The sequence below is a fragment of the Sitophilus oryzae genome, unplaced genomic scaffold (genome assembly GCF_002938485.1).
Source record: "Sitophilus oryzae breed Bouriz unplaced genomic scaffold, Soryzae_2.0 scaffold_1625_pilon_pilon, whole genome shotgun sequence".
Classification (NCBI taxonomy): Eukaryota; Metazoa; Arthropoda; class Insecta; order Coleoptera; family Curculionidae; genus Sitophilus; species Sitophilus oryzae.
Window position 1 is genome coordinate 1,078,102 of NW_022146309.1, and position 11,201 is coordinate 1,089,302.

The following is an 11,201-nucleotide window of genomic DNA, read 5'->3' on the forward strand; positions in this document are numbered from 1 at the left end:
CTGTATAAAGTACTTTCTACCCATCAATTTGGATTTCTAAGTAACAGTTGCACAAATGATGCTATGTTCGACCTTTTAATAATGTATACCTAGCCTGAATAACCATCACCCTACAGCTACAATTTTCTGTAGGATTTCTCTGTTTTGACTGTGTAAATCCTCATAATAATAACTTCTAATTAACAAATTGCAACACTACGGGTTCAGGGGAACATCTCTCAAATGGTTTAAGTCGTATCTTGGCAACAGAAGGTAGCTTGTGAGGATTGATAACGTCTATGTCTTCTTGTAAGCCTATAGAATGTGGTGTCCCCCAGGGTTCAGTATTTGGCCCTATTTTATTTCTTGTGTTTATCAACGACATTGCAAATCTAGACATTAGCGGTAAAATCTGCCACTTTGCGGACGATACTAGATACTTGGAGCGGCCCAGATAATACTATGTCCAGTGACTTACGCACCATTAAATCTTGGTGCGATTCTAAATTCCTATGCCTCAACCTTTCAAAAACTAAAGTTTTGTCATAAAAAAGTACTATACAACCTTTGTACTTAATAATACACTACCTATTGACGTCGTGGACTCTGTAAGATTCTTAGGAACTCGTTAAAATGGGACTTGCACATAGAAGCCTTATCAAAGAAACTAAGTTCCGCCTGTTTTGCGCTAAGATCAGTTTCAAAGGAACTTAACTCATCAACCACTAGAATGGTCTATTATGACCTTTTTGAGTAACATCTTCGTCATGCCCTTCCATTCTGGGGTACTTGCTGCGCGACAAAATTTTGATGGTATTTCAAACTTCAAAAGAGAGCAGTCTGATAATTTTATTGGTACTAAACAGTAGAACTCACCGCCAGAATTTCTTGTACCAAAATACTGACTCTTCCGTCCTTATTCATTTTGAATCCGTTTGCTTAATCCGCAAGCAAATAAATATCTGCCTATTCCGAAAGGTCTTCTTTCAACTATCCGTTTAGGAATGCGGAGCACGATATTTATCTGCCAACCCCGAGCTCAGAACTAGCTAAAGGCTCAATACTGTACAATGCCAAGAAAAATGTACAATCATTTCGTCTTCGGAATATCAGTCACTTTCATTCTTCCTGCATTTCGCAAAGCTTTAAAATCATACTCTACTGGAGAGAGTCCTATATGCGGTAAACGACTTTGTTGATGTTTAATCAAGAACAATTTCCTTTGAATTTTAAAATTTTGATAACTTCACACTGGTTAAAGGTCTAGTATTTAGCCATTTAATATTTTATAACCTTGATTTACATTATGTGAACATGATTTTATCCATTTACAGTTTTCCTTTGTAAAATTTTAGCTAATGCCCGTGTTCTGCAATGTCCATATGTTTTATTCGCAATTTCCATGACGAATTTTCAAATTGATTTGTATTGTGCGACATTTTTATTATTTGTGGCTATTTGTTTTTGTGCTTTTCAGTTTTGGTGAATGCTTCTGTCGATTTAGTTGCTCTTTGGCTTTGTGTACAATAAAGTTTTTTCACATGCTTGGTTAATTTTAAGAGCCAAAATGAATTTGCTAAAATAATTGTACTTCGTTCAGTTACGTATTGCTGATGTTATTTTTATATCACGAAAATAACGGCTTTGTTAACTATTGTCGTAATATCATACTGACCGTTACATTTTGTATACCTACGACTCGAAGAACTGTAAACATACCCGCATTCTTGCCTCGAAACTCTTGATGCCGATTTCTTGTTTGCCTTCCTATTAAATGACGGTCCCAGTCATACAAAGCGTTCACACTGATTTACAGGGTGTTTCAAAACAAATGCGAAAATGTGTTTGATAAGATTTTTCTTTAAATTTCGTTAACAAGAATGATAAGGGTAGTTTATTTCAACCCCTTCCACTCACTTTAAAAAAGTGAAAAAATTACCAGAAAGTGTGTTTTCGTAACAGTAATGCTCCCATAAAATTTCATTAGACTATCTCTTTCCGTTTTCAAGATAAAAATAAAAACAATTATTTTCCCGCCATCTTTGTACCGCGATATCTCCCTAATGGTTGACTTTTGACCCAACGTTTATGAAGCAAACTACCCTTTGTTTTGAACAAGGAATCGCCCCCTGAAGTTTTTCGCATTTGTTTTGAAACACCCTGTATATCGATCATCTAGACCGGTAGTTTCACGCTTCCTACCACTCTCCGCTTTACGCTTCTTTCTGCCAGTTTGTCTAAAATCAACCTTCGACTACCCTTTTGATCGTAGAGCGATGAGCATTCTAGTACCCCCCCCCCAAGCCACATATTCCTAATTTTTCCCATATTCAACAAGGGCAATGGCTTTTGCACAGTCTTCGACACTAAGAACTATATTCAATCGTAGATATACAAAATGTAACTGTCAGTATGACATTACGAGAATAGTTAACAAAGCCACCTTGTCATATTAAAAAATAACATCAAATAGTAATGATAACTGAAAAAAATACAAATTGTTGTTGACAAGCTTATTTCGCTCTTAAAAATTAACCAAGGCATGTGTTGACATGAGTCAAAATTCTCAAGAGACATGGCTCTAACCAAAAAATAATGTTTTAGGAAAATTTGCTCACAAAATTATTGCACAGGGTGTTTTAAAGTTAAGGTAAAACATTTTCAAAAAAATCCCAATTTTTAATTTTTTTTCGCGAAAAAAAACTCATAATCGTGTTTTCTGGGGTCGAAATATACTACCCTTAAACATATTTGCACTTATTTAAGATTTACCCTGTATAATATGTATATTGGTATAGTAATAATATATTAACTATTATTTTATTTTGTATTATTAGGATGAGAATGACATATTCAGTTCAATGACATATTCAGAGAGCTGCATGTATACGTAAAGAGGCAATAGATAGAACGAATCACTCCTGGCCATTTAAGTTTCTATAAGCAGCGGCGCAGACTAACAATGTTATGGAGTCGTACCATCGGCGACTCAATAGCAAGTTAGTCCGACATCCCGGTGTATGGGATTTGATACGTATGTAATAATGTTCACATGATTTTCGTGTTTTTAGTTATAAAGTTTGTTTGGCAATAAAACATTTTTCTAATCTTAAGACATTAAGACCCGGTTGTACATAATCGGTCCAGGCTTACACCAAATTCAAAAGAGAGCCTTTTTGAGGCTTAAACTAGGTTTTTAATAATCTTTGTATCCTACAAAAAATACAACAAATACACTACAAGAAAAATATACCTAAGTAAAATTGCCGAGCTCAGGGCTTATCGAAGTTCACATGATCTCGATTTTAAGCTAAGTTTGTACAACCGGGCCTTAATCGCTAAAGAAACTTTAAATAGGGTCTATAAATAATATCTTATTAAGGTTGAGTGTTTAAGACTGCCCTAAATAATCCTTAGAGATGTTGCCTCGACAAACTTTATAAAATAGCTACTCTGTATATAACTATTTCAATTTTCAGAAATACTTACATCGACATACAGAACATGGCAGTAATTGAAATAATACAGTTGGAGAGGAACGCAACAGTGTTCAGGATTGCCCGAAAAAATATTGTCTTTAACGCTAGACTGAATTTAGCCTGGGATAAATAGGACGATGGGCGATTCAGTATGGCGGATTTCCTTCGGCATTATGTCCATCTTGTGGAGCGTTTGGATAGACAAATGAACGAATGGAATGGAGATGTTCCAATGCAACAAATACACTACTAGAAAAATATACCTAAGTAAAATTGCCGAGCTCAGGGCTTATCGAAGTTCACATGATCTCGATTTTAAGCTAAGTTTGTACAACCGGACCTTAATCGCTAAAGAAACTTTAAATAGGGTCTATAAATAATATCTTATTAAGGTTGAGTGTTTAAGACTGCCCTAAATAATCCTTAGAGATGTTTCCTCGACAAACTTTATAAAATAGGTACTCTGTATATAACTATTTCAATTTTCAGAAATACTTATATCGACATACAGAACACGGCAGTAATTGAAATGATGCAGTTGGAGAGGAACGCAACAGTGTTCAGGATTGCCCGAAAAAATATTGTCTTTAACGCTAGACTGAATTTAGCCTGGGATAAATAGGACGATGGGCGATTCAGTATGGCGGATTTCCTTCGGCATTATGTCCATCTTGTGGAGCGTTTGGATAGACAAATGAACGAATGGAATGGAGATGTTCCAATGCAACAAATACACTACTAGAAAAATATACCTAAGTAAAATTGCCGAACTCAGGGTTGATCGAAGTTTACATGATCTCGACTTTAAGCTATGTTTGTACAACCGGGCCTTAATCGCTAAAGAAACTTTTAATAGGGTCTATAAATAATATCTTATTAAGGTTGAGTGTTTAAGACTGCCCTAAATAATCCTTAGAGATGTTGCCTCGACAAACTTTATAAAATAGCTACTCTGTATATAACTATTTCAATTTTCAGAAATACTTATCGACATACAGAACACGGCAGTAATTGAAATAATGCAGTTGGAGAGGAACGCAACAGTGTTCAGGATTGCCCGAAAAAATATTGTCTTTAACGCTAGACTGAATTTAGCCTGGGATAAATAGGACGATGGGCGATTCAGTATGGCGGATTTCCTTCGGCATTATGTCCATCTTGTGGAGCGTTTGGATAGACAAATGAACGAATGGAATGGAGATGTTCCAATGCAACAAATACACTACTAGAAAAATATACCTAAGTAAAATTGCCGAACTCAGGGTTGATCGAAGTTTACATGATCTCGACTTTAAGCTATGTTTGTACAACCGGGCCTTAATCGCTAAAGAAACTTTAAATAGGGTCTATAAATAATATCTTATTAAGGTTGAGTGTTTAAGACTGCCCTAAATAATCCTTAGATATGTTGCCTCGACAAACTTTATAAAATAGGTACTCTGTATATAACTATTTCAATTTTCAGAAATACTTATAATAGTATACAGAAGACATGGCAGTAATTGAGGGAAATAATGCAGTTGGAGAGGAACGCAACAGTGTTCAGGATTGCCCGAAAAAATATTGTCTTTAGCCATAGACTGAACCTGGGATAAATAGGACGATGGGCGATTCAGTATGGCGGATTTCCTTCGGCATTATGTCCATCTTGTGGAGCGTTTGGATAGACAAATGAACGAATGGAATGAAGATGTTCCAATGCAACAAATACACTACTAGAAAAATATACCTAAATAAAATTGCCGAGCTCAGGGCTTATCGAAATTCACTCGAATAATCTCGATTTTAAGCTAAGTTTGTACAACCGGACCTTAATCGCTAAAGAAACTTTAAATAGGGTCTATAAATAATATCTTATTAAGGTTGAGTGTTTAAGACTGCCCTAAATAATCCTTAGATACGTTGCCTCGACAAACTTTATAAAATAGGTACTCTGTATATAACTATTTCAATTTTCAGAAATACTTATATCGACATACAGAACACGACTGAATTTAGCCTGGAATAAACTGGACGATTGGCGATTCAGTATGGCGGATTTCCTTCGGCATTATGTCCATCTTGTGGAACGTTTGGATAGACAAATGAACTAATGGAATGGAGATGTTCTCGATGTAGAAGATCCCGTTCCAGAACCTATCCAGCCACTTAACCTTGGCCCAATCTTGCAAAATCCCCACCTTTTAGAGCCAAATAATTCACCACCTCCACTTATTTCTTTTTCAACCCCAACAAAATGTTCCTGCTTCACCACCACCCCTAGTTTATTTTAATGTAGATCCTCCAGTACGTGTACCAAGTCCTATCCTACCACTACCGAACCGTCCTGTTGACCCCCCTAAAGATTTAGAAAATGGTGGGCCTCCATCGCCACCTCAAATTGTTCAGCATCGCGCTCCTCCTCCGGCTTTACAATTTCCTCCAATTCCAGAATCGTAGTATCGACGGGTAAAAACCGTTTTTTTTTTACTGTAAGGAATCTTGATGGGAGGTAGGACGATGGTAACCGAACGTGGTTCGTGGTTCCCGACGGGACAGATTATTTAAGCGACGGGAGCGCGAAAACGGGGTTCTTCCTGTTGAGACTAAGTACAGGTGATCTTTTCTAAGTAAACCTCGCGAGTCTGATCCGTTTTTTTATCAGCGCTGCTGTAAAAACCGAATTCTTGAGTTTTAAAGTAAAAGTACCGTATCTCCGTTTTTGATTTTAAATAAGTATAAATCGTGGTCGCAAAGATTTGATTTAAAATAAGTCTAAACCGTATTTCTGATTTATGAGTATAGATAGTTAAAAAACCGAGCATTTAAGTTTTTTATACCTGACCGTGAATAGACAACCAGACCGTTTCGTTTTGATCCGACGCCGATTTTCTTAAGTTTTCTTTATACCTGACCGTGAATAATTAGTGTGCCTTGATTCCGGGCTGCTGTAGGCGATTCAGAAAACCAGACCGTTTCGTTTGATCCGACGCCGATTTACTTAAAAAAAAAGAGAGGTAATCACATTCTTTCTTTTTTTTGTAACCGACAGATACCCCATCAGAGTTCTAGTAATCACAAATTTTAGTTTCAGCACAGTAGTTTTTTTTATTTGATTTTTATGGTATAAAATTCCTTTACGGAGGAGGAGTTAATTAATTAAGGTTCCTCTTTTATTTTACCATAATAATAATATTTCTTATATATCTGATTTATTTAAAGATGCATGTGAATATGTATTGCTAGTATTTCTTCATATTTGATTTATTTGAAGATATTGGATTCATAATTAATTTAATTTATTAATTAATTACTTAATTATTTGCTATTGTAATTTACTCATTTAATTTCTCTGTGTTAGATTTTGATATTTCAGCTTGTTATAGTATTTCTTCATATTTATTTATTTGAAGATATTGGATTCATAATTAATTTATTTAAATAAACTCGTTATGGAATATATTCGACTTTAACTGGCTTTTACCCCATTTCCCTGGATTCTCCACTGTAGAAAAGCTACCCGTATTGGCCGAGGTGGTCTCTCAAACACTTTAAACTTTGGGGGTGGCGCCCGAGAATAAAAAGACCGACTGTTAGGCGTTAGTAATAGCTCTCTAGAAAAAAAGGCTGTTACAACAGTTACCTTATTCAATGTCCAAGTTGCTAAGTGTGCAATATGTAGAGCAGAACTGCACGGTGAATCTCTCCCTATGTACATTTAGGTTTAGTATATTTAAAATTTTACGAGAGTTTCAGTGATTGCGAAAAACTGTAAATTACGTCGTAGGTTACGATGTTCGGCCTCCATCGCCACCTCAAATTGTTCAGAATCGCACTCCTCCTCCGGCTTTTCAATTTCCTCCAATTCCAGAAGAAATTGGAATATTATTTGCTGCATTTGACAATGAATATAATTTTCATCGGATCGTCGAACATCGTAAGTATATATATTTGTTGTTGATATATTATTATTAATACTATAAGTTATAATATTATGGTTTTTTAAAGGTTGAGAACCAACGATTCCGGGCACTGTATTCGACGATCTTTCTATGTCACCTGCACTGCGCTGCCTAGTTTGCTATTTGAATAAGGTGCAATATGTTATGGAATGTGGGCATGCATTCTGCACGACTTGTACAGAATGTACAGTTACCTTATTCAATGTCCAAGTTGCTAAGTGCGCAATGTGTAGAGCAGAACTACACATAACACAACAACATTGTATTTATTGTATTTATTTGATATATTATTATTAATACTATAAGTTATAATATTATAGTTTTTTAAAGGTTGAGAACCAATGATTCCGGGCACTGAATTCGTCGATCTTTCTATGTCACCTCCACTGCGCTACCAGGTTTGCTATTTGAATAAGGTGCAATATGTTATGGAATGTGGACATGCATTCTGCACGACTTGTACAGTTACCTTATTCAATGTCCAAGTTGCTAAGTGTGCAATGTGTAGAGCAGAACTACACGGTGAATCTCTCCCTCTGTACCTTTAGGTTTAGTATATTTAAAATTTTACGAGAGTTTCAATGATTGCGAAAAACTATAAATTACGTCGTAGGTTACGATGTTCGGCCTCCATCGCCACCTCAAATTGTTCAGAATCGCACTCCTCCTCCGGCTTTTCAATTTCCTCCAATTCAGAAAATTGGAATATTATTTACTGCATTTGACAATGAATATAATTTTCATCGGATCGTCGAACATCGTAAGTATGTATATTTGTTATTACCCACATGAACTATAAACAAGTATATATAATATTATGGTTTTTTAAAGGTTGGGAACCAATGATTCCGGTCACTGTAATCGACGATCTTTCTATGTCACCTGCACTGCGCTGCCTAGTTTGCTATTTGAATAAGGTGCAATATGTTATGGAATGTGGGCATGCATTCTGCACGACTTGTACAGAATGTACAGTTACCTTATTCAATGTCCAAGTTGCTAAGTGTGCAATGTGTAGAGCAGAACTACACATAACACAACAACATTGTATTTATTGTATTTATTTGATATATTATTATTAATACTATAAGTTATAATATTATAGTTTTTTAAAGGTTGAGAACCAATGATTCCGGGCACTGTATTCGACGATCTTTCTATGTCACCTCCACTGCGCTACCAGGTTTGCTATTTGAATAAGGTGCAATATGTTATGGAATGTGGACATGCATTCTGCACGACTTGTACAGTTACCTTATTCAATGTCCAAGTTGCTAAGTGTGCAATGTGTAGAGCAGAACTACACGGTGAATCTCTCCCTCTGTACCTTTAGGTTTAGTATATTTAAAATTTTACGAGTTTCAATGATTTGCGAAAAGTGTAAAAATAACGTCGTAGGTTACGATGTTCGGCCTCCATCGCCACCTCAAATTGTTCAGAATCGCACTCCTCCTCCGGCTTTTCAATTTCCTCCAATTCCAGAAGAAATTGGAATATTATTTGCTGCATTTGACAATGAAGATAATTTTCATCGGATCGTCGAACATCGTAAGTATGTATATTTGTTATTACCCACATGAAGGATAAACAAGTAACATTTATTTGATAGATTATTATTAATACTATAAGTTATAATATTATAGTTTTTTAAAGGTTGAGAACCAACGATACCGGGCACTGTATTCGACGATCTTTCTATGTCACCTGCACTGCGCTGCCTAGTTTGTTATTTGAATAAGGTGCAATATGTTATGGAATGTGGGCATGCATTCTGCACGACTTGTACAGAATGTACAGTTACCTTATTCAATGTCCAAGTTGCTAAGTGTGCAATGTGTAGAGCAGAACTACACATAACACAACAACATTATTATTTGTGTATTTATTTGATATATTATTATTAATACTGTTATAATATTATGGTTTTTTAAAGGTTGAGAACCAACGATTCCGGGCACTGTGTTCGACGATCTTTCTATGTCACCTTGTTATGGTTTTTTACACTGCGCTGCCTAGTTTGCTATTTGAATAAGGTGCAATATGTTATGGAATGTGGGCATGCATTCTGCACGACTTGTACAGAATGTACAGTTACCTTATTCAATGTCCAAGTTGCTAAGTGTGCAATGTGTAGAGCAGAACTACACATAACACAACAACATTGTATTTATTTGATATATTATTATTAATACTATAAGTTATAATATTATAGTTTTTTAAAGGTTGAGAACCAACGATTCCGGGCACTGTATTCGACGATCTTTCTATGTCACCTCCACTGCGCTACCAGGTTTGCTATTTGAATAAGGTGCAATATGTTATGGAATGTGGACATGCATTCTGCACGACTTGTACAGTTACCTTATTCAATGTCCAAGTTGCTAAGTGTGCAATGTGTAGAGCAGAACTGCACGGTGAATCTCTGCCTCTGTACCTTTAGGTTTAGTATATTTAAAAATTTTACGAGTTTCAATGATTGCGAAAAACTGTAAATTACGTCGTAGGTTACGATGTTCGGCCTCCATCGCCACCTCAAATTGTTCAGAATCGCACTCCTCCTCCGGCTTTTCAATTTCCTCCAATTCCAGAAGAAATTGGAATATTATTTGCTGCATTTGACAATGAATATAATTTTCATCGGATCGTCGAACATCGTAAGTATGTATATTTGTTATTACTCACATGAACTATAAACAAGTATATATAATATTATGGTTTTTTAAAGGTTGGGAACCAATGATTCCGGTCACTGTATTCGACGATCTTTCTATGTCACCTGCACTGCGCTGCCTAGTTTGCTATTGGAATAAGGTGCAATATGTTATGGAATGTGGGCATGCATTCTGCAGGACTTGTACAGCTACCTTCTTCAATGTCCAAGTTGCTTAGTGTGCAATGTGTAGAGCAGAACTGCACGGTGAATCTCTCCCTCTGTACCTTTAGGTTTAGTATATTTAAAATTTTACGAGGTTTCAATGATTGCAGCATAAATTACGTCGTAGGTTACAATGTTCGGCCTCCATCGCCACCTCAAATTGTTCAGAATCGCACTCCTCCTCCGGCTTTTCAATTTCCTCCAATTCCAGAAGAAATTCGAATATTATTTGCTGCATTTGACAATGAAGATAATTTTCATCGGATCGTCGAACTTCGTAAGTATGTATATTTGTTATTACCCACATGAACTATAAACAAGTATATATAATATTATGGTTTTTTAAAGGTTGGGAACCAATGATTCCGGTCACTGTATTCGACGATCTTTCTATGTCACCTGCACTGCGCTGCCTAGTTTGCTATTGGAATAAGGTGCAATATGTTATGGAATGTGGGCATGCATTCTGCAGGACTTGTACAGCTACCTTCTTCAAATTCCAAGTTGCTTAGTGTGCAATGTGTAGAGCAGAACTGCACGGTGAATCTCTCCCTCTGTACCTTTAGGTTTAGTATATTTAAAATTTTACGAGAGTTTCAATGATTGCGAAAAACTGTAAATAACGTCGTAGGTTACGATGTTCGGCCTCCATCGCCACCTCAAATTGTTGAGAATCGCACTCCTCCTCCGGCTTTTCAATTTCCTCCAATTCCAGAAGAAATTCGAATATTATTTGCTGCATTTGACAATGAAGATAATTTTCATCGGATCGTCGAACATCGTAAGTATGTATATTTGTTATTACCCACATGAAGGATAAACAAGTAACATTTATTTGATAGATTATTATTAATACTGTTATAATATTATGGTTTTTAAGGTTGAGAACCAACGATACCGGGCACTGTATTCGACGATCTTTCTATG

The 11,201-nt window shown here is 36.0% G+C and overlaps 1 protein-coding gene across 1 annotated transcript in view; it reads left to right on the forward strand.

Moving 5' to 3' along the window:
- LOC115880520 overlaps positions 1-4,080 on the forward strand; it is a 6,917-nt gene extending 2,837 nt beyond the window's left edge. Inside the window, exon 3 of the mRNA XM_030897738.1 lies at positions 3,948-4,080. Within this exon, the coding sequence (XP_030753598.1) occupies positions 3,948-4,080 (133 nt within the window). The remainder of the gene's footprint in view (positions 1-3,947) is intronic.
- The last annotated feature ends 7,121 nt before the right edge of the window (positions 4,081-11,201 follow it).